The following is a 24,657-nucleotide window of genomic DNA, read 5'->3' as shown; positions in this document are numbered from 1 at the left end:
CTGGAGCTTCACCGGGACTGACATTTTGTGCAATGTAGATTGTATTTATCCTCTATTTTACTATTGATTTTATTTGCATTGTAAAGAGCACTTCAATCTCGCAATGACATAGCAAGTGATTGACACAGATAGATTAGCATGCTAGTCTAGCATGCCTGTTTTTGGGAGGAAACCGGAGTATTAGTAGTATTAATTCTTATCATTATTAGTAGTAGTATTTATTACTGTTAGTAGTAGTAGTAGTGGTAGTGGTAGTAGATGTAGTATTTATTAGTAATACTAGTAATTATTATTAGTTATTATTATTATTATTAGTTGTTGTAGTTGTAGTAGTAGTAGTAGTAGGAGTAGTAGTTGTACTAATAGTAGTGGTAGTAGTTGTAGTAGTAGTATTTGTTGTAGTTGTATTTGTAGTAGTAGTTGTAGTTGCATTTGTAGTTGTAGTAGTAGTTGTAGTTGTAGTTGAGGTAGTTGTTGTAGTAGTAGTTGTAGTTGAGGTAGTTGTTGTAATAGTAGTAGTTGTAGTTGTAGTTGAGGTAGTTGTTGTAGTAGTAGTTGTAGTTGAGGTAGTTGTTGTAGTAGTAGTTGTAGTTGTAGTTGAGGTAGTTGTTGTAGTAGTAGTTGTAGTTGTAGTTGAGGTAGTTGTTGTAGTAGTAGTTGTAGTTGTAGTTGAGGTAGTTGTTGTAGTAGTAGTTGTAGTTGTAGTTGAGGTAGTTGTTGTAGTAGTAGTTGTAGTTGTAGTTGAGGTAGTTGTTGTAGTAGTAGTAGTAGTAGTTGTAGTTGAGGTAGTTGTTGTAGTAGTAGTAGTAGTAGTTTGCGGGAGTGCCGGAGCCTATCCCAGTCATTTTTGGGCAGTAGGCGGGGGCATCCTGGATCATGGCCCGCCAATCACACGATAAGACAAAGGACAACCAATCACGTTCTCACTCCTACCTAGAGACAATTTCAACTTTCATTCCGTATATAAACAATATCATATTTAGGAGGAGGGAGTTGCACCATGCAAATGATGTCACCTTTGAAATTGTAATTGACGGACAGATTAGAGGTTGGATTGAACAAGGAGGGATTTGAAATCAAGGATGATGATGATGATAGCAGAGCAGCGTATACTGTCTTCTCTGTCTTCTCTGTCAGGACGTGACCATATTTTTCATCCACTGCCAAGCTACCCAAGCATGAAGGAGACCATCAATATTCTTTTTTTTTTTGGTGCCTCTGCTAGCGTCTACTTATACGTCGCTCCATTTTATTTATTTTTTTGCTTGTCTTTGTAAATCTTCTCACATTTGTTCTCTCTGGACTCTTTTCACCCGGAGAAAATCATTCAAAAGACCGTCTTAGATAAAGCACTCAAGCCTCCCTCCCCTTTTTTAAACGATTATCTCAAACGATCCTCCACAGTTTAGATCATTTTTACAAAATGCCACGCCGTCTCCTTTTATCACTCGGGAGGCGAAAAGCTAGCGTGCTGTTATAGCACCCCCCCAACAAGTATACTTGTGTTTGTATGGGTGTGTATGTGGGTATGTGAGGGTGCAATGTAATTAGCCCCTGAAGAGCCCGGAAAGGCCTGATGAGCTCTTCTCCAGACACACCCGCATTCGATACGCCATCTCCTTTGAGAAGTGCTAAACCAGGTCCGCGGGGATGCCGGACTCGTGCGTTTGCGGTGATATACACACACACACAAAACCCACACACACACACTTATAGGCACTTTTTTGATGGATTGTGCCAGTCACCAGGAAGCTAAACCTAAATCGGTGATTTCCAGAGTTTACCTGGTGGTTTTACTTACTCAAGCTGAGTAAACATATAGTATTTACAGAATATTATTGGGTGTGTGTGTGTGTAAAAATGTGTGGGTGTGAAGGCCTTTATGGATCCGCTTTTAACACTGTCTTAATACGTCTGCTTTTATTATCGCCGCCATAAATGTGCAATCCATTCAACCCCGTTCGTCTCTATTGGCTAGTAAAAAAAATGTGCGACATGTTGGTATCGGGTTGCAGTTAGCGCATGAACATGGCTATTTGCCATTAATCAACAAGGCTCCTCTCATTCCCTTTAACTGCGAACTGGGTGTAATGATTCAATTCATTGCACTGTAGTTGAAAAAACTTGAGGTCGGACACTTTTGTGGTGGGAATTTAGGTAAAAATATGACCGTAGTGCTAAAAATATTGATATTTAAATGTGGTGTTACCCGAAGAAAACCCACACAGCTAGGGAGTGGACATGCCAACTCCACAAAGCCAAGAATTTGAACCTTTTGATGGCAATTTGGCTGAAAAATATGCAGTAGCGCTAAAAAAACAATGTTTAAACCTGGTGTTACCCAAAGAAAACCCACACAGCTAAGGGATGAACATGCTAACTTCACAAAGAAAGGTCGAAACCAAGAATTTGAACCTTTTGGGGGAAATTTGACTAAAAATATGCAGTGGCGCTAAAAAATATCGATATTTAAACTTGGTGTTACCCAAAGAAAACCCACATTGTTACAGGGTGAACATGCTAACTCCACAAAAGGCCGAAGCCAAGAATTTGAACCTTTTGGCTAAAAAAATGCAGTACTGCTAAAAACATTGATATTTAAACTTAGTGTTACCCAAAGAAAACCCACATTGTTACAGGGTGAACATGCTAACTCCACAAAGGAAGGCCAAAGCCTAGAAATTGAACCTTTTGAGTTCAAAACTGAGGAGGCCATGCTAACAGCTAGCTACTTGTCCACCAAAATGTGTTATTTTACAAAAATATCAAATTTTTAAAAAATCCGCTAATGATGATTTACATATTTCTAAAACTTTTGCCGTCTTTTTGAAACGTCGCTACGCGGATTAGCATCTCCGTCTCTCCCGCGTCTTTTGAAGCAGATGTTTTTTGCGAGACGGGGGAAGGTGAAAGCAAGCGCTGCTAATATGCAAATGAGCTTCTTAATTATGGATGAATACATTAGAATATCAAGGCACTGGACTTGATCCTCTTGTATATTTGGTTTAGTGTTGTTTTGATGCCAGGGGACTCACGGAGAAATACTCTCGTGATTTTACACGTGATCGGCGGCAAGATTTGCTTTAAGCTTGTTTACATTGGAAATTACGGGTTTTAAAGGGACAGTACTGATTTTATGACTTCTTTGTTCATTTTCTCTTTTAAACATCAATATTTTAGACGTTAATTGTTGACAATTACATTTATAAATCCTTCTTTTTGGTCCTGAAATGTCCTTAAAGGTTCTAAAAAAAATAAATGACTTTGATAATGTAATAATACACGTAAAAATATGAACTTAACATTTTTATAAAAGCCTTTTATAGTTATTAAATCCAAAATAATGCATCAGGGAACGCCCACTTTTTGGCAATTCTGGTTGTGATGTCACAACCAGAATCGTTTCTTCTTCTTCTATAAAATGGTGAGCAAATAAAATTATGCCATAGAATGAAAACGACTTGGTAATGCAATCATATACATGAAAAATGTCAGTTTTTTTTTAATAATGCGTTTGTTTATGGCAATTCTGGTTGTGATGTCACAACCAGAATCACTGCTTCTTCTTCTATGAAATGGTAATCATGGCATAAAGTGAAAAGGACTCCGCTAACATTATCATACACGTAAAAAAATGCATTTTTCACTCAAATCTGGCAGTTTTTTTTAACCCTTTCATAGTTATTCCATCCAAAATAATGCATTGTTTATTATGGCGATTCTGGTTATGACATCACAACCAGAATCATTTCTTCTTCTACTATTTTCCTTATATTCTCTGTATTGTTCTTTATCACTGTACATATATTTACACATTTAAAATCTATAGACAATCTCATTTTCTGGACATTTTTTTCCAATCTAGAAAAAACTCATTGCCCTTTTAAGATATATTTTATAGATTATAAAACCATTTAACCAGACTTTCTCCATCTAGCGCAAAACGTCTCCAAAAACCTATCAAGTTTATCTGAGGATTAAGACTTTTTAAAAACTATGTTTTAAAAGCCATTGAGAATTTGAGTGGAACATTTCCCCCTAACGCACAAGCAGGGGTGACCTAGATCGATACGAGCCCAACGCGGGTAAATTTACGACGGCTTTAGATTTTAACAGGCATGACCAGCTGAGTGTGCCAATTGCTTTGACTCTGCAATTATACTGTAGGGAAAAAGGAAGCTAATTAAAGCGCTAAATTTTATTCTGGCCCGCCAAAGTCCGTCAATGCACCACCGCCTCGACAGTTTATACGGTTTAAAACCAAGTACCAAACCCGCAACTACTTCTCTTAAAGTTTCACCATCACCCCTGGGCAGTATTTTGCTCAATAGTCCTTTTTTTAATGGCTAAACTAGTAATAAATAAACCAATAAATTAGCTCCTCCCCTCAGGCACTTTCACTTTCGTTTTCTGACTCGTCACACGATAAATACAACAAGTATACTTGATTTTTTTTTTTTAGTCATACACCGTCTCCCCGAATCAGGGCTTTAATAACATTGTCAGTTTCAACTATGCAGAGGCCAACCGATGCTAAAATTATTCGTATTGCGAAATTTCAAAAGCAGTTATGGATATTTGTATGTGTTTTAATCATATGGTACGGTGATTCAGCCACCATTTTGAAATTTTATGTAAAATTCTCATGTTCTTAGTGATTTTTAGTGATTAGCTCCTCCCCTTGGCCACTTTCACTTTCGTTTTCTGACTCGTCACATGATAAAAACAAGTATACTTTTTAAATTGTTTTCCTTTGAGTCATACAACATCTCCATGAATCCATGCTTCAATAACATCATCAGTTTCCACTATGCAGAGGCCAACCGATGCTAAAATGATTCATAATTCACAATTTCAGAAGCAGTTATGGATATTTGTGTGTCTTTATGGATCCCTGTTTTGTCTTGATCATTTGGCACGGTGATTCAGCCACCATTTTGAAATTTTACGGAAAAAAATCTCACATTCTTAGAAAATTAGCTCCTCCCCTTACCCACTTTCACTTCCATTTTCTGACTCATCACACGATAAAAGCAACAAGTATACATTTTCTTCTGCCCAAATCCGTGCTTCAATAACCTCACCAGTTTCTACTATGCAGAGGCCAACCAACACTAAAATGATTCATATTCCCAAATTTCAAAAGCAATTATGGATTCATGCTTGTCTTGATCATTTCCATCAGATCAATTCGTTCACTAGGGTATCAAAACTCATGATATTGTCACTTTTAAAAAGCGGGAGCTTGAAACTAAAGAGCAGTTTATGTGCTTGTTTCTCATTTGGAGAGAAAAATATTAACCAATCAATCCCGCCTAAATGACAAGGAAAACAACATGGTGTTGGAATGTCACGCTGCTCGTAATGTCTTTGCCGAGCAACGCCACAAAAAAGAAGCCAGCGCCGTGCATAATATGACTATCAGCCACCTGCAGATGCCTGAAAAGAGAATAAGATGCAGAGTCAGGCATGAAAACAACAAAAAAGGAGGAAATCATTGGACATAACGTGACTATCGCTTTTAAAAAGTAGATGTGATCATTGTGCCAGAAACAACAAGCACGTAAGTAGCCTGTCAAAATTCAAAGCTGCTTGCAAAAGGCATTGATTTGATGGCCTTTCAGCTCCAAACTGTGACTGTAATATACAACATTATCATTAATTTGGACCTATAATGCTTATTTGCAAGGAGTATGTTAAGCTAATTTAATTTATGCTGGGTCATGAGTGGCTTTTTTTGAAGATTTAAAGCAAAAAAATGGGGTTAAAACTATGTTTTGTCCTTTATTTGAGTGTTGTTTATAGAGAAAAGAACAGTTTTAAGGTAGATTGATATTTTCAATTAGTCAAAGTTTGGTGGTCCGGTGGGTGAGTGGTTTTTACGTCTGTCTCGCAGTTTTGGTGTCGAGGGTTCGTTCACATGTCGGTCCTCACTGTGAAGAATTTGTATTTTTCTTTGTGTGGTTGTGTGGGTTTTTTTCTGGGTACTCTAATTTACTTCTGCATGGCAAAAACATGCATGCTAAGATAATTTTATGATAAATGTGCATGTTCTCTGTGTAGGTTTTCTCCGGGTATTCCAAATTTTCTGCTGCATCCCAAAAGCATGCATGCTAAGCTAATTTGCATGTTCTCTAAATGCTTGCATGGGCTTTCTCTGGGTACTCCAATTTCCTCCAGCATCTTGTAAACATGCTAAGCTAGTTGGATGCTATATTAGCATTTTCTCTGTGTGTTCACGTGGGTTGTATCCGGGTACTCCTATTTCCTTCCATATCCCCAAAAAACATGCATGCTAAGCTAATTGTACACTGAATTTCCATGTTCTCTGTGCCTGTGGGTTTTCTCCGGGTACCCCAATTTCCTCCCACATCCCAAAAACTTGCATGCTAAGCTAATTGCATGCTAAATTCTCTTGGGTACTTGGTTATTTGTCATTTAATGACCTGCCATTGGCTGCCCACTGATTCAGTATCTAGCTAGGATAGGCTCCAGCACCCCCTGAGGCTAAGCAGTTCAAAAAATGAGTCAAAATGAGACAAAAAACACCCAAAAAATCCCATCCCAAAAGGTCACCCTGATTTTTAGCAGAAATAAAACATTCCCAGTTATCAAAACCTAAATGAAGACAGGTCATTTAAATGTAATTCCAAGAAAGTCGCCCCCCCCCCTTATCTTACTTAATATGCTTTTAAGGGGAGCCATTGGCGTCGGCGTGAAGGATGAAGGACAAATCTTTCAAGTGCTGACTCAGCATGTTTTGCTTCTGCTTCATCGGACTCAACATTAAGCTTTACGTGCTTGTGATTTTTTAGCAGTGCGTCGCTACGTGTTTTTTTTTTTGACAGAAAGCTGCTTAACCCTCCAGAAATTCGCTCTGTGGTATTCCGAGGTCTTGATCCGTCTCCAATTGGAAAACCGTCCCAGGGTGCATTGCGGTTTTGGCTCGTTTTGGGGCGGAGTTTATTGTGAGGGACAATCAGGACTGTTCAGGTTTTTTGGTTATCATGGGTTTTAATAATAATAATAATCAGAGCGTTTTTTTCATGTTATCTTAACCCTGAAGTTTTTTTACACAGAAGGGATTGTGTGTTTGTGCTACCGCAAGTTTAGAGACGACCCGGATTGGATGGCATTTTGAATGGATCGGAATTGGGTTAAAAAAAAAAAAAGATTTGGTTTTACAATTTAGTTGGATGGCAGCCATTGAATGAGCATGGAAATTATGAAATGGGTTTGATGGTTTTGACTGAAAACAGTGACAGAGTTTACGACAAAATAATCTTGATGTATATTGCAAAAAAATAAATATACTGTACTACAATCTAGTATTTGCACTGGTAAATAAAACTTTGCGGAGCAAAAAGTACGTAAAATTGACCCAAAAAAACAATCAAGGGAGTTCATTTTATCCAAAAAAATCACAGAATTAATTTGTTCGCCACCCAATTTCCAAAAAAACATGTTTGCGCTTCTAACCCTTAAAAAAATCCCCCCAAATTATGCAACTCATACTTGACTGCCCCACAAAATTAGCAAAAATTTGAGTTAACCATTTACTTTGCGTTTTGCACGAACAAACCAAAACAGAAGAAAATAAACCAACACCTCAGTAACGAATAAGATGTATTCTCCGGACTTAACCTTGTCCAAGAATCAACAATGCGCCTGTACACCCACCCAATAAGCATTATTCCATGTCTCTGAAATCAATGAAGCTTGCGCTTTGCCTGATTGGATTAAGACATAATCAAATTGAGCGCGATAACAGTGACCTTCCCCACCCCCGTCGTCGGGGACAACAGCACCACCGACATAAACAGGAAGCAAAGACCCCATATAATCCTTCCAACTGCATTTATGTTTGTTTATGTTTGTATTAGCTTGCTAGCTAATGTTTTGCTACACGTGGGTATAAATATTCAGTCATACCTCTACTTACAAATACCTCTAGCTACAAAAATTTCAGGTTATGAAATGTTAATATGCAAATGATTGATTCAAGATACAAAGAAAGATCCAAGATACAATATTCCCTAAAAAGTAAAAGCATTTCCTTATGCATTTTATTTTGTATTCCCCTTATTAAGCGATTAAAAACTGTGGCACATATTTTGACCGGCACACATACACAGGGCACACGTAAAAATCTAAAATGTACTACAAAGTGTATGGCTTTCGGCCCTGGTAGAGCGCCATCTGATGGAAAAACATGAGTATTACATCTATATAGCCGCAGTGGGAGATATTTTAGTGACAGAGGTTACATTTTCATATTCTTTATTTATTTTAAGACATTAATAACTCATTTCCTTATAATTTTCTCTCATTTTTGTGTATTTCTTAACATATTTCATTCAAAATTAGGACATTTTGACCCATTTTAAAGGGTCTAGTTGGTATTTAAAAGGAATTTACATACAAAGTACACTTCTACTTACTACATTTTCAAGTTATGAATAATGTCTTGGAACCAATTAAGAGGTAAGACTACATTAATATTCTATTAATATTTCTTCTTTTTTATCCTATGGATCTATTTGCTCTGAAATAAGTGAAAAAAAAACAGAATCTATTTAAATTTTAACCTTGCTCGTCAAAAAAGAGCAATGAACATGCCGTTATTTTTATTACAAACATCAGCGCAAAGTGCAAATTCACCTTGGCATGTGGAAAAAAAATACGCGCAAATATGTATTATCCTTCACGTGTATTAGAATAGATGGTGTGAAGGTTGACATCTCGCTTTGTATTTCCTCACGTTAGACACCAGCCAGCCCATTTGGAGCCAAAACGTCTGTCGCATCCCGCTTGGACAATTTAGTCTCTGTCAGCAGGCACAAATGTCCATCATTAAGCGGCTTTTCACTGGGAATTCCAACTGGTAGCGAGTGGACCGGTTGACTGAAGTGGACGTTGCAGCAGATGCGGGACCCAAACGTAAGTGGACTTCAAATAGGGGCAAATAAGGGACATTTTTTGAACCAAAAAATGCTTAAAATTGCTACCATGTCATTTTTACGTACATATGTTAGGTTGTAACAAATCCATTTAGTATAAAGTAAAAAATACACTGTATGTTGTCGAAGTACTTTGCAAACAAACCAATACAAATATCAAATAATATCAAAATCAATATATACTAATCAATGTATAATGAAATTGGTGGTGCTATTTCTACAAAGTGCGTTTTTTCAGTTAAAAAAAAAATAAACATAAGTATTACAAAAATATAAAAAGTCACATCCTGGTAAGATAAATACTAAAATATTGCTATATCTTACAAACAGTGCATTTTTTAATGATATATTTATATTTTATACTAGCAAAATTAACAATATACAACAAAGATAGCATCAAAATCAGAAAAATTACCAAAAAAACAGCTCAATTTATCACGTTAAGCTTTTCAAAAAAATGTTTACAAGCGGTAAAGAAAATAAATAAAGTAAAAAAATAAAAATAAATAATTGAAAATATTCTGTTATATTTACTATTACATTAAAAAAATGAAACTAAACAGGAAAAAAAACTATTAAAACTAAAATTTGTATTTTAAATTGAGATAATGTCGATAATCTATAAACAATTACAATCTCTATTTAAATATTATCCCAAAACAAAACCCACAAACATAATTTCCTTTCCCTGGACCGCTCAAAAATAATTTAGCAGTCCAAATTTGGCCCGCAAGCCTCCACTTTGCCACCTATGTTCTTAACTCCTTTTAAAACCGTAACATTATATCGGGGGATCCTCTTACTCATTACGCTTTGATTCAGAGCTGAAATATGACGCAAATATGACATTTGAAGATTGCCTGCAGCTGCCCGCTAAAGTCAGATTAGCTTTGCGCAATTAAAACTTATAAAAAAAAAATTGTACGTTTTTGTACGCCACATTAGAATTTCTTAAAGGGGCGGAGGGGGGTGGGGGGGGGGGGATATGTGGCATAAAAATCATCCTCTGCAAAAAAATAATGAGGCTGGAAGCAGAAAGGGTGAAGCTTCAGTTTGAGTAGAGCGCCATGACAGTTGGGTTTTTTATTTCAAGTTGCGCTATAAGAATTCTCTTTCACGCTCCACTGCACTCTTGGAAATGAATCTCGAAATTAATCACGATAACTCCTGTCACGGTGGAGTTGAAAATGATTCGGATAAGCCTGTCGTAATACGCAATAAGTCAATTAACCGCATGGTAAATAAGAAAAAAAGGTAGGTCACGTGTTTAAAATGCACTTGTTGATTGCATTTTTATTGGTTGTTAACAGACCGTAACACTAAAGTTTTGATAGAAAATAAGGAAACTAATCTAGATTAGACATTGTACAGAGCTAGCATTGCTACATTAACGCTAACTTTGAAAGAATTTATTAGACTATGTCGCCTACTAAACTTTGTTATTACAATTCTTAACAAAAATATTAATAACAGTGCTTAATGCCTAAAAATTCACCCATTGGTTGTTTTGAGAAACTAGTTCCTCGTCTATTAGGTTCCAACAGTTGTTTCTGACCACCATAAAAAAATTCAACTCTCTACCTTGCACGGTTTGGACAAACGTAGCGAGGGAATCTTAACATACACCCATGAATAACGATTTAGAAGGTGAAACAACTTAAATCACTCATCTATCAGGATCGGGCAGCCGTTTCTGACCACCATAACAAAAATCAAGTCTCTACCTTGCATGGTTTGGACAAACATAGCGAGAGAATCTTAACATACACCCATAAATAACGCTTTAGAAGGTGAAAAAACTTAAATCACTCATCTATCAGGATCCGGCAGCCGTTTCTGACCACCATAACAAAATTCAACTCTCTACCTTGCACCGTTTTGACAAACATAGCGAGGGAATCTTAGCATACACCCATAAATCACACTTTAGAAGGTGAAAAAACTTAAATCACTCATCTATTAGAATCTGGCAGCCATTTCTGACCACCATAACAAAAATCAACTCTCTACCTTGCACGGTTTGGACAAACGTAGCGAGAGAATCTTAACATACACCCATAAATCATGTTTTATGAGGATTATAGCTTAACACGGCGATTAAAAAAACCTACAAATGCAACAAGGCACATATTTACTCATAGAGAACACTTAAAAGTCTAAAATTTGCTAGAAAGTGGACGGTTTGCCCAATTTGTATGCACTAAATTCAATATTCTGTAGATGTCGCTGTATAACACTGACTGCTTGACCTTCTGGGTACATTGCTTGCTGACTCGCTATATCCATATAGTAAAAAAAGTGCATATCTTGCTTAAAACTTAAGAATATTAGCAGTCGAAGATAATGTACAAAAAAAATCATGTTACATTATCATGATAAACATAGATTTTTTTATTAAAAACACTACATGCCTCTGGGGTTAAAGATGTGTTCCTAATTTGAACGCAAGACGATGATTGGTCGCTTACCCTTTGAGTCTTTCGTCCTGAATATGAAAATGAGGGTGAGAAGAAAATCCTAATTGATTTTTTGTCCACCATGTTGTGCATTTGTAATGATCACACAGTTTTCAGAACACATACACATGACAATCTGTTTTCCCGCATAATTATGGGATGGCAGGAGCCATGTTTGCTTGAGGGCAACAGGTGAAAGTGACTAAAAAAAAAATCCAATCCGGCACCCTGGCTTTTTTTAGTTGTTGTGTATCCGCCAGGGAAACGAAATTATCCGACTCCCTCCATAAAATTACCCGAATAATCACGTGCTTTTTAGTAACTGCCTGGGGAAAAAGACATGAAAGCATACCGGCTCCCAGAAGGGTGCTTGAGTCCAGATGGCGACCGTCAACGGTGATGATCTCGACTTGATTGCTCTCACTAAAAAAGGCGCACGGAATTTTAACGTCTTACCTAGAAAATGTGAGCCGCTACAAACATGACATGGAAAATTTGACATTTTGACATTTAGAGCAAATTAAATGAACAAAAATAAGACAGACGGGTGAGTTAAATTAAGCTTCATTCATTGAAAGGAGAATAAAATGCCCTGAAAATGACTGAATGAGACAAATCCAATTGTTGGAAAGCACAAAAGGCTTGCGTTTATTATTGTCTTTTATGAATGTAAAAAAAAATAAACGCGGACCCTGACAAATCAAATTCTTTTGAGAAAAACCCTACTTTGTTCTCGTTTTGACGGGCGTATGAAAAGTGATTGTGATGTAGAGCGCTGAGCGCAGCACAGATAACGTTCTTCATCATTAATGGCTTTCTGAGATGTATTCATACATTCGGCAGATGCTACTTATCAGGAGCCCCATCGAGTCTTTCTTTGTGGGGAGTTCGGCAAAAAAGTAAGATAAGTATTCAACATGAATAAGTGGTAATAATATTTAGTGTATGGTATATAGTGCACAAATAAGGAATGTATAATAAATACATAAGTCATAAATGTATAAGTGGTAGTCAACTTAGATAAGTAGTCACAATAAATAAATAGTAGTCCACATAATAAGTAGGTAGTAGTCCACATAATAAGTAGGTAGTAGTCTACATAATAAGTAGTAGTCCACATAATAAATAAGTACTAGTCCACATAATAAGTAGGTAGTAGTCTACATAATAAGTAGGTAGTAGTCCACATAATAAATAAGTAGTAGTCCACATAATAAGTAGGTAGTAGTCCACATAATGAGCAGGTAGTAGTCCAAATAAGTAGTAGTCCACATAATGAGTAGGTAGTGGTCCAAATAAGTAGTAGTCCACATAATAAGTAGGTAGTAGTCCACATAATGAGTAGGTAGTGGTCCAAATAAGTAGTAGTCCACATAATAAGTAGGTAGTAGTCCACATAATAAGTAGGTAGTAGGCCACATAATAAGTAGATAGTAGTCCACATAATAAGTAGGTAGTAGGCCACATAATAAGTAGGTAGTAGGCCACATAATAAGTAGGTAGTAGGCCACATAATAAGTAGTAGTCCACATAATGAGTAGGTAGTAGTCCAAATAAGTAGTAGTCCACATAATAAGTAGGTAGTAGTCCACATAATAAGTAGTAGTCCACATAATACGTAAGTAGTAGTCAACTTATATTAGTCACAATAAATAAGTAGTACTCAACTTAGATAAGTAGCACAATAAATAAGTAGTAGTCGACATAGATAAGTAGTCACAATAAATAAGTAGTAATCCACATAATAGATAAGTAGTAGTCAACTTAGATAAGTAGTCCCAATAAATTAGTATTCCACATAATAAATAAGTAGCACTCACAATAAATAAGTATTAGTCCACATAATAAATAAGTAGTAGTCAACATAGATAAGAAGTCACAACAAATTAGTAATCCACATAATACATAAATAGTAGTCACAATAATTAGGTAGTAGTCCACATAATAAATTTGTAGTCAACTTAGATAAGTAGTCACAATAAATAAGTAGTAGTCCACATAATAAATAAGTAGTAGTCAACATAGATACGAACTCGACTCGGCGAATCCACAAAATCAAGCGCCTCTACTCTGAAGCAAAAATATCGAATGATGACATTCCCTAGTTTCGGCACCATAATTCAAAATATGTCCATGACTCATGCTGTTCTGTCACCCGGGTGGACAAGCGAGTCGGATATGTGCCAAAATCATAACCCGTTGCTTTATTTTGATCAAAAGCGCTACGATGACCATTACAAGGCTTTGCCCAGTTGACAGAGTGCAGCTTTGACACTTTTTTTTTTTGGCTTCCTCTCAGATCTAATGACTCAGGCCATGTGGGTGATCCACCCCCAGGGTTCCAGACACATTTCGCCATCCCACTCTTTGCCAAACAAAGGCCAAAATTCCGAGGAGAGAACATTTAACCTTTTGAGAAGATTGATAAGAAAGCCTAGCTATTGATTTGCTGTGCTCAGAAAACACAAGTCTGAATTGACTGCGGGCATTTTGAAGAGAGGCTGCCAAAAAAAACTCATTGGTGTCAAAGAGGCGGAGCTAGAGCCAAGTCCCGCCCCCTCACTGTCTTTGCGAACATTTGCAGATCACCTGGTTAAGAGTAGCTTTTCTCTAAGGGGAAGATATCTTATCTAAACCGGATTAATTTGACCTTAGATGGGCCCCCAAGTGAATTTTGCCAGGTGAACCCGGTAAATAGTAAGAAGTTGTTTTTTTTTATTTTTATGGCGCCAGGTGGAGAACGACAGCAACAGCCGAGCTGGGCTTCACCTCGGGCTTTGAGATCTCAACCCTCATTAAAATCCAGTTTGAGAGGAATTAATTTGGTCTATTTTTAAAATAGGAAAATTAACATCCTCACCCGTAGTCAAAACAATGAAGACGGTGTTTAATTTCAGTCATGGCTTTTAGGTTATACTAATAATGACTTGCTTAATGGTGACATTGACAATTCTGTTCTTCTGGGGATTGAAATGAGTCTTTTACACAAAGATATATCACAGATATGTGGATATACTTAATAAAATAGCAATTCAAAATGATGTAGTCTAGCCAGTCTAATATCTAAGTACTGCTTAATATCTAAGTAATGCTTTATATCTAAGTATTGCTTAATATCTAAGTACTGTTTAATATCTAAGTACTGTTTAATATCTAAGTACTGCTTAATATCTAAGTACTGCTTAATATCTAAGTACTGCTTAATATCTAAGTACTGCTTAATATCTAAGTACTGCTTGATATCTAAGTACTGCTTAATATCTAAGTACTGCTTAATATCTAAGTACTGTTGAAACCAGCTCCCAGTACTTAGATATGAAACAGTACTTAAATATGAAACAGTACTTAAATATGAAACAGTACTTAGATATAAAACAGTACTTAGATATTAAGCAGTACTTAGATATTAAGCAGTACCTAGATATTAAGCAGTACTTAGATATTAAGCAGTACTTGGATATCAAACAGTACTTAGATTTAAACAGTACTTAGATTTAAACAGTACTTGGATGTGAAACAATACTTAGATATTAAACAGTACTTAGATATTAAACAGTACTTACATATTAAATAGTACTTGGATATTAAACAGTATTTGGATGTTAAACAGTACTTAGATATTAAACAGCATTTAGATATTAAACAGTACTTGGATATTAAACAGTACTTAGATATTAAACAGTACTTGGATATTAAACAGTACTTCGATATTAAACTCTCATGAATCTAATTTTGAGAGCTGGTTTCAACATTAAACTCTGTCTCCATTTCTTCATACCGTCAATTTCCCAAATATCATGTCAATCTAACTCTTCTCCCCCGCTTCTTTGCAGCTCAGCAGTACTCGCAGTCAACCTGGCGATGGTCCAATGAGGAAAGCTCCTCCCCCTCGCTCCAAAACATGAAGAGTCTCTCCGGCGGCCGTCCGGCCCACCTCCAACTCACCTCCCCTACCTCCTCCCACACCTGTGGCTTCGGAGACATGGACCACTCCTTCGAGCGCCGCCTCCACCGCGGCGATTCGCGGCCCCCGTCCTACCTCCTCAGCCCCACCGAGAGCTGCCCTCTAGAAGGCCGCCACCGCTTCTCCCCGAGGAGTTCCATCCACTCGGAATGCATGGTGGTCCCGGTCTCCATGGGATCCTCCGACCACTCCGTCGCTTGTAGCACTTTTCCACGGATGCACTACGGGAGCGTTCCACGGGATGGCGGTGTTGTCCCCGGTTACGGCGGTTCCTCCAAACCGACAAACCGGATCCCGGCAAATCTGCTGGACCAGTTCGAGAAACAGAAACCGCTTCACCGAGATGGCTTTCATACATTGCAGTACCAGCGAGCCTCCACTACTACTACAACCACCACAACAACCAACAACGAACAACGCAATGAAAGTCCCGGTAGAATCCGCCACTTAGTCCACTCGGTCCAGAAACTCTTCACAAAATCCCACTCCCTTGAAGGCTCCTCCAAGATGAACGGAACTAAAAGCGACTCGCACCATCACCACCACCAACATGGCCACCATAAACACAACAAGCGGAGCAAGAGTAAAGATCGTAAGAGTGACGGTAGCACCAGGCATCGTTCTGCCGGTTGGTGGAGTTCCGATGACAACCTGGACAGTGATAGCACCTACCGACCGGCGAGTGTTATGTCACGACACCCCGCGGACCAAAACGCTCACTGCTACCCCGAAGCGTTGCATGGTCATTTGACGGGGGATTTGTCCCTAAAGACCTCCAAGAGTAACAACGACGTCAAGTGTTCGGCGTGCGATAGTATCGGCATGGCGCCGGAGGGGAAGTTCGCCAAGAGGAGCTCCTGGTCTACGTTGACTGTCAGCCAAGCCAAGGAGGCCTTCAGGAAGTCTTCGCTTAATCTGGAGAAACCAATGACGCCAATGGATCTCAAGGCTAATCTCAGGCCGTGTCACTTTCTTCAGGTGAGTTTTTACTGGTCTGAATATTGTGGATTTGGTTTTTTTCATGGGTGTCTGAGAAAATGGTCTCGGGTTGAAGGTTTCTTGGGAGAATTTACATTTTTTCTGATTGCCATTCTCAAGATGAGTACCCTAGACATAGTATTTTGGCGTCCAGATATTGGAGACGTCTTCCTGGGGAAAAAAACTTGGTACTAAAGTAAATCATATTTTGCATAAAACGAGAAGACAAACTACACCCTTACGGACCGTGACCGGACGTTTGGTCGCCAGTCAAATGGTGACAGAGAGTTAGTTTACTGTTGAAACCAACTCTCAAAATTTTATTCATGAAAGAGTGTTTAATATCTAAGTACTGTTTAATATCTAAGTACTGTTGAAACCAGCTCTCAAAATTATATTCATAAGAGTTTAATATCTAAATATCTACTTTTTTCAACAGTACTTACAACAGTACTTTTCGATTTATACAGAATCTAGAATTCCACATTTTCTTAAATGTTTTACTTCAAAGTAACATATTTCCACTCCCTATTAAAACCATAAATATCAAAATTGTCAATCAGGGTTCATCTTACCCGGGAAAAAATGTACAATTCAACGAGTTTAAGGCAATTCTAAGGGTACGGCTTATACGCGAGTACGTTTTACATGCTAGAAAATACGCTAATTTTAATCATTCCGGCTCTGTAAAATCCACAAAAGTATCCAAATCCCACAACAAACTAACAACAAAGATGTTCCAAACAATCCCATGCTAAAACCAAACGTGGAATACTTTTCTCTTGTTTGCAAAAAAAACAAACAAATGCAACAGGCAGATTAGACAATTCAGTAATAGCTCTTCTTTGGGCACAAGGATATAATCCATATTAGATTATGAAGCATCACGCCGTTCCATTTACAGCAATGTGCTACTTAAAGACTTAACTGTAAATTCCGCCTCCAGGCCAAATAAAAGCAGCACGTCAGCATATCAAGAGTGTGTTGTATAGATTTTTTAGTACGCCGTAAATAGCGCACCGTGGATACATCTCTCAAATTGGCCGGCGGAGCCAAAACAACACTCTCTTTATGCTTGTATCAACATAAAATGTTTCGGGGATTGTTTTCAGCGTAAGCCCACGCTATTTCCATCAAGTTGAGTGCCCGTGTCTGCAGTCGAGCTGCCCCGATTGTCCCCTCCGTTTAAGTTCGCGTCTGCCTGGCGGCATCGTAAACATTTCTAAAAATAGATACTTCTCTCAGTTCCTGCCGCAGGGCTATTTTTAGAACCCGGCATGGCGTTATCAATCCAATTCACGTGGGCCGAGACATGGAGGAAGATCAATGAGTTGCCGGGGATGGAGGGCATGTCAAAGATGCTATCTGGTACGCTACGTTAGCTTGTTTAAGACTAAAGTTTGTAAGGGAAAGGAATCGTTTTGGTTTTCGGTATTGTTGTACATTTGCTAAGAAAGGGCGCCTTTATTGGATTGGATAACTTTATTCGTCCCGTATTGGGGAAATTTCATTGTCATAGTAGCAAGTGGGTGAGAATACAGACACAGAAAAAGACGTAGTTACAAGTTAGAGTTGTTACAGTCACAAAGCAAAGTATATTTGATCATTAAGAATCATTAAATCAAATTATTATCACAGAAAAGCAGCAAAAACACCACTGTATATGAAAAAAACACTATTCTGTAAGTATAGGTGCCACTGTATATGAAAAAACATTATTTTGTAAGTAGAGGTAACACTGTAGATGATAAAAGCACTATTTTTGTAAGTAGAGGTACCACTGTATATGAAAAAAACACTTTTGTAAGTAGAGGTACCACAGTATATGAGAGAGAAAACTAGCACCAATTGAAATTTCACTTAATTTTGTAAGTAGAGGTCCCACTGTATATGAAAAAACATTATTTTGTAAGTAGAAGTACCACAGTATCTGAAAAAAACACAATTTTGTAAGTAGAGGTGCCACTGTATATGAAAAAAAAAATATTTTGTAAGTAGAGGTGACAGTGTATATGAAAAAAATCACTATATTTTGTAAGTAGAGATAACTGTATATGAAAAAAACACAATTATGTAAGTAAAGGCCCCACTGTATATGAAAAAACATTATTTTGTAAGTAGAGGTGCCAGTGTATATGAAAAAAATCACTATATTTTGTAAGTAGAGGTTCCACAGTATATGATCGAGAACTAAAATTGAAAACTCACTTTCTGTCTACCGACTAAACCTGCAGTTGTGCGCATTTAGTATTGCATTATGTCGTAGGACGGCAGTGCTAACGTGCATGTACGTCTACTTGATTTGAAGTAGGAGCTTTGTCGGCCATGCTTACTGTCAGATGGCGACTAACCAATCATTCTGGCTTCCCTTGGAGGAGCCGCCTAAGTACCCAAAGCACACCATCTATCCTTGGGAAAAAAGAAAGTCTCTCGGAAAGGGGATTGCCAATGACTGGACATTTTCGACTTCTCTCTCTTTTTCTGTCTGTCTTTATCTCTCTCTCTCGCCCCTTGTGCCCTTCCATTTCGCCATGGCTGTGCGTCTGGCTATTTTTAATTTGATGGCAGTGACTTTTCTTTCTCTACTTTTCTCCGAAAGAGAGGTGCTGCATATAGATAGAGCTGCACAGTTAATCAATCCAATGCATACATTAGCGCTGTGCCGGACGGACGAGTGGTTAGCGCTTTGGCCTCAATGATTTTGGGGTCGTGGTTCGATCCCAGGCAGGTTCTCATTGTGCTCCAAAGTATGAGTGTGAGTACGAATGGTTGTCCTTTATTTTTCATTGTGCCCTACGATTGGAGGACTTGCAAATCAGGGGGTCCATTGGCTGAGGCCTGTAGTTGGCTGGGATAGGCTCCAGCACCCCTGAGAAGATAAGGGGTACAGTAAATGAATGAATGCATAAATTACATTAAATTGCATTACACTACACTTCCTACCATACATTACATTAACTTACATTACATTACACTACACTTCATACATTACATTACATTAACTTACATTGCCTTACATTACCTTACATTACATCACATCACATTATACTACATTTACTACATTTCATTAACTTACCTTACATTAAATTGCATCACATTACACTACGCTTCATACATTATATTACATTAACTTATATTACATTAACTTACATTACATTAACTTATATTACATTAGTTTATATTACATTAACTTACATTACATTACCTTACATTACATTAACTTGCATTACCTTACATTACCTTACATTACATTAAATTGCATTACATTACATTAACTTACATTACTTTACATTACATTAAATTGCATTAAGTTACATTACCTTTCATTACATTACCTTACATTACCACTACATTACATTGCAATACATTACAATACAGTACATTAACTTACATTACATTTACATTACATTAACATACATTACAGTAAAATACATTATAATACATCACATTACATTACAGTACATTACATGACATTACACTTTACATTACATTATATTACATTACATACATACCAAAAGATGCCTTTTGAAACAGGGTAGCTCTCATGTACTTGACCCTTACTTCCACTTTAATTACACACATCCCTCTTTGCAGGTACCCCAAGACGAGTGGGCGGGGTACCCCGGCGACGGCAAAGACGACGAGATCCCCTGTCGTCGGATGCGAAGCAGCAGCTACGTCAAAGCCATGGGGGACGAAGAGAGCGGCGAGTCGGATTCCAGCCCCAAGACCTCCCCCCACAAGTCCCTACGACCAGACGCCCTCATCAAGGCCGTCATCCGACCCAGAGAGCTTTTGGACTCTCACCTCAGGTACTTGGCATGCCAGACTTTCAACTTCACACACAAAAATGTCCTTTTATTTTCCTTCTTCTGTCCGCTCAGAAGTTTAAAAAATGACGGAATTTTCGAGATCAAATCTTTGTCGAGGTTCGCTAGGGGTCGCGAGTTAGATAGCCTTCGCTGGTGACCCTTCGGTGGCCCGTGGTGGAATATCCACGGGTCAACCTCCATTTTGACAGCTGAGACGTGAACAGGTTGTCAGGTTCTTTTTTAAGCCATTTTTAAGGTCAATTTTCTGCCATAAAGAATGCATCAAAAGCTCAAGTCTACTCAAATGGAACTGCAGAAAAAAATAAGATGGAAAAATTAACTTTTAATGAATCATTATAGATGTCTTTTGCAAAAAAAATGCAAAAAAATTGGAAAAATTCATCAAATCCAGTGGTTAATGCATTCGCCTCGCAGTTCTGAGGTCGAGGGTTCGAACCCCGATGTGTGGAGATTAAGCCAAGTCCTCCGTCCTTAACTTTTGTTTTGCTCTCTGGCCCCACAGCTCTTATCGCCTGGATAAAATCAACAGCGACGTGCGCAACTACATCAGCAATTTTGCCGCAGACTTGAGGTGAATAGACAGACGATACGATGGCTCCTCCTCCTCCTCCCGTTGCTTATCACGGCTTTGCTTGCTCGACTCGTGATTGAATTCATTATGGATGCCAGCCAGTACAAGGTCAATCAGACGTGACGGGAATCCCACGTTGTATGCCTTTCAACCGCATTTGAGTGACCACAACAACAAAAAATGCGTTAGGGTTAGGGTGTGTTTAAATACAAAATGGTTTGGGTTTGGTTTGGGTTAGGGTGTGTTTAAATACAAAATGGTTTGGGTTAGGGTGTGTTTTAAATACAAAATGGTTTGGTGTGTTTAAATACAAAATGGTTTGAGTTAGGGTGTGTTTAAATACAAAATGGTTTGGGTTTGGTTTGGGTTAGGGTGTGTCTAAATACAAAATGGTTTGGGTTAGTGTGTGTTTTAAATACAAAATGGTTTGGTGTGTTTAAATACAAAATGGTTTGAGTTAGGGTGTGTTTAAATACAAAATGGTTTGGGTAAGGGTTTGTTTAAATACAAAAGGGTTAGGGTTAGGTTGTGTTTAAATACAAAATGGTTTGGGTTAGGTTGTGTTTAAATACAAAATGGTTTGGGTTAGGGTTTGTTTAATTACAAAATGGTTAGGGTTAGGTTGTGTTTAAATAGAAAATGGTTTGGGTAAGGGTTTGTTTAAATACAAAAGGGTTTGGGTTAGGGTTTGTTTAATTACAAAATGGTTAGGGTATTTTAAATACAAAATGGTTTGGGTTAGGTTGTGTTTAAATACAAAATGGTTTGGGTTAGGTTGTGTTTAAATACAAAATGGTTTGGGTTAGGGTTTGTTTAATTACAAAAGGGTTAGGGTATTTAGTAGGGTTAGGGTACTGGATTACTGAATACTGAAGTTTCTAAATATTCTGGTAAATGTCCAACAACAAAAATTGTCTCTAAAATATTCCCACCCTATTTAAAACAACTAAATAGGAAAAAATATTTTCTTACATCTTTTTAACCATACACTTGCCACGGTTTATGAGCATTAACAGTATCTATCTATTCACAACTTTGTCTTTCTGCCTTCAGTCAAAGCTACCACTTGCAAACCGCCATGCACCCTAGCATTTCCCTGGACCCCTCGGCCCACTACAACTCCCCCAAATTCCGTTCCCGAAACCAGAGCTACATGCGAGCAGTCAGCACCCTCAGCCAGGCTAGCTGCGTTAGCCAAGTAAACCTCCAAATCTATCTTAAACACCCCTCCATTTCTCTTTCTCCTTCCCAAAATAATACCCAGTTTTTTTCTATCCAGGTAAGCGAAACAGGGGTCAACGGTCAATTCGAGTCCGTCTGCGAATCCGTGTTCGGCGAGATGGAATCTCAAGCTATGGATGCTTTGGATTTACCCGGTTGTTTTCGAACCCGGAGCCACAGTTACGTACGGGCTATCCAAGCCGGATACTCTCAGGACGACGAATGTGTGGCGCCTATGACTTCCAACATGGCGTCGACTATCAGATCCAGTGCGGGTAAGTTGGAATCCACGGAAATTTTGGTCAAAACGAGTGTAGATGCTTTTAGTTGTGGTCCGATTTGGTGTAAAATTGCGGTAATGACTGTCTAATACAGGGGTGTCAATCAAACTCCCTTTGGTCTGCGAGCCGAATTCGGCTCAATTTGAGATCAAGCGGGCCGGACCAGTAAACTCATTCCAAAATTACATAGAACTAACAATAAACCCACTTTTTTTTTTCCTTTGTATTAGTCATAATACTAATAATTACTGCAAAAAATGAGTAAATTATCAAAATGTTTATTAAAAAATCCTTTTACATTATGAACAATATATTATGAACAAGAGAATAACATAAGAACATAAATAGATGTCAATCCATGTTGTCTGCACGTACTAAAACACTGCGCCCCTAGCGGATAATACCAGAACTACACATTTTTTAAAGAAAATTCAATTTTTTTTTATTTATACAATGCAGCTTTCTTCCCCGGGCCATACCAAACCACCAGACGGGCCGGATCCGGCCCGCGGGCCGTATGTTTGACACCCCTGGACTCTAATACTTGCATGGTGTATTTATTGTTGTTTCCATTGTTTTGAATGGATGCAAGATTTTCATATTTGCTATTTTTTGGGTCATTTTCTCGTCCAATGGGTGCATCCGAGAGTAAAGTTATGAACCCTATTGAAAAAAATAAAAGCCACCACGGGGCTTTTACCCGTTTTGTACTGTAAATTGGGCTAAAGTACAGTGAGAATTTCACATGCATTTTCTATTCGTAATCCTTAGAAAGTGTTTAAAGTTTCGGCTTCACGGTTCTGGGTTCGATCCCAGTTGGGTCCTGACTATGTGGAGTTTGCATGTTCTCTTTAGGCTTGCGTGGGTTTTCTCTGGGAACTCCCACATTCCCAAAAACATGCATGCTAGGCTAAATATAGGCTAAATTATCCCTAGCTAATGGCTAATTAGTTGTATATTTCCTTGTACCCTGCGATTGGCTGGTCACAAGTCACCTGGGATAGACTCCAGCACCCCCTCTGCAACCCTTGAGGCTAAAGTGCTTCAAAAAATTGAATAACTAAACTTAAAAACGCATCAAAATTTCGAATTTGGGGGAAAAAAAACAATGAATATGTTTAAATATGCCTTACTTATGAATAACTGTAAAGCAATTATAGGAATACTGACACGTGATTAGCCAATGAGTTCAAAGATGCTTCCGGATTTCCATGAACGGATTCTCCAAGGAAAAACCATACGACCAATCGCAGAAAGAAGACAAACCCAGGAAGGATTTCAACCCTACACTCGCCATGACGTCATGTAGGGAGGGTTAGAGGTTTGACCATCTGGAGATGTGCTTTTTTTTAATCAAAATACACTTGTTTACACTGCTTTCTCAGTTTAACGCAAGGTAATTTGCATTTTAGGAGGCGGGGCTTAAGGATTTATGGTCAAAGTGGACAAGATATTTTCAATAGGGTTCATACTATACTTCTTATTTGGTGGGAAACGTTTTTTTGGGGGGGAAATTGCTGGTCTTTGCGTCTTTTCGTTGCACAAAGTTTTTGTTTCGGGATTTTTGTAGATGGAAGAGCATGTGAAGTGATAAATATTTGTTTTGTCTTGTGTTTTTAGAGCCCAGGAGGTTCTTCTTTGTGCATTGAAAAGATGCTAAGCATGCATGCTACAAAAAAAATTAGCTTGAGAAGGCAGTGTAAACCGGTCATGGAAATGAGTCAAAATGGGAGAATGGAGATAATTTGGTGGAAAATGTCATGGTTAGATTTGATATAATGTAGTCTCTCGCATATAGGCTGTATTTGTTGCTAAAAAAATGATGAGTGAATTGAGGGTAAGGCTTAAATGCGCATAAATTATATGATACGGTCATTTAGTTCAAAATAGAGAAAAGATTAAGAGATAAAATGCTTTTAAACTAATATTTTGATGTCTAGGAATGAAATTCAAGAAAAAAATTAACTTATTTTTGCATAAAATTTGAAAAAAAATCACTTTTGTTTGCCATTTTTTTGCTTAGGGTGCGGCCATCTTACTTGGGGCTGACAAACCAGACCGCTACAGACACACTTGCTGATTGTACTGCTCACATGACTTACTTTTTTAATTATACTAAATACAGGCAACAACCTTTCGGACTGTACAATCCAGCAGATGATCCTATTGATTCATAAAGTATCTCAGAAATACTACGTAACATGATTTTTTTTTTAAAGATTTTCCCTTCAAAATAACACATTTGTACTCCCTATTAAAACCATGAATATTCTGATCAAAAATAGTGAATCAGAGGCGGCTTATACGCGAGAAATTGTTAAATGTAGGTCAAAAATTTGGAATCAGGGACAACTTATACGCATAAAGTATCTTAGAAATACCACATAACATGA

General features: G+C 37.9%; 1 protein-coding gene across 3 annotated transcripts in view; it reads left to right on the top strand.

Moving 5' to 3' along the window:
- The window catches only part of dlgap2a (discs, large (Drosophila) homolog-associated protein 2a), a 54,711-nt gene that overhangs the window by 18,035 nt on the left and 12,019 nt on the right, over nt 1-24,657 (top strand). For all 3 annotated transcript variants that reach the window (XM_077731372.1, XM_077731371.1, XM_077731370.1), the window contains 6 exons: nt 8,767-8,940; nt 15,250-16,358; nt 19,953-20,170; nt 20,694-20,762; nt 21,816-21,960; nt 22,042-22,258. In XM_077731372.1, coding sequence (XP_077587498.1) covers nt 15,318-16,358; nt 19,953-20,170; nt 20,694-20,762; nt 21,816-21,960; nt 22,042-22,258 — 1,690 coding nt within the window. In that variant the 5' untranslated portion in view covers nt 8,767-8,940; nt 15,250-15,317. The remainder of the gene's footprint in view (nt 1-8,766; nt 8,941-15,249; nt 16,359-19,952; nt 20,171-20,693; nt 20,763-21,815; nt 21,961-22,041; nt 22,259-24,657) is intronic.

Source organism: Stigmatopora nigra, chromosome 13 (assembly GCF_051989575.1).
Source record: "Stigmatopora nigra isolate UIUO_SnigA chromosome 13, RoL_Snig_1.1, whole genome shotgun sequence".
Classification (NCBI taxonomy): domain Eukaryota; kingdom Metazoa; phylum Chordata; class Actinopteri; order Syngnathiformes; family Syngnathidae; genus Stigmatopora; species Stigmatopora nigra.
This window is presented reverse-complemented; position numbering and strand designations above follow the sequence as displayed.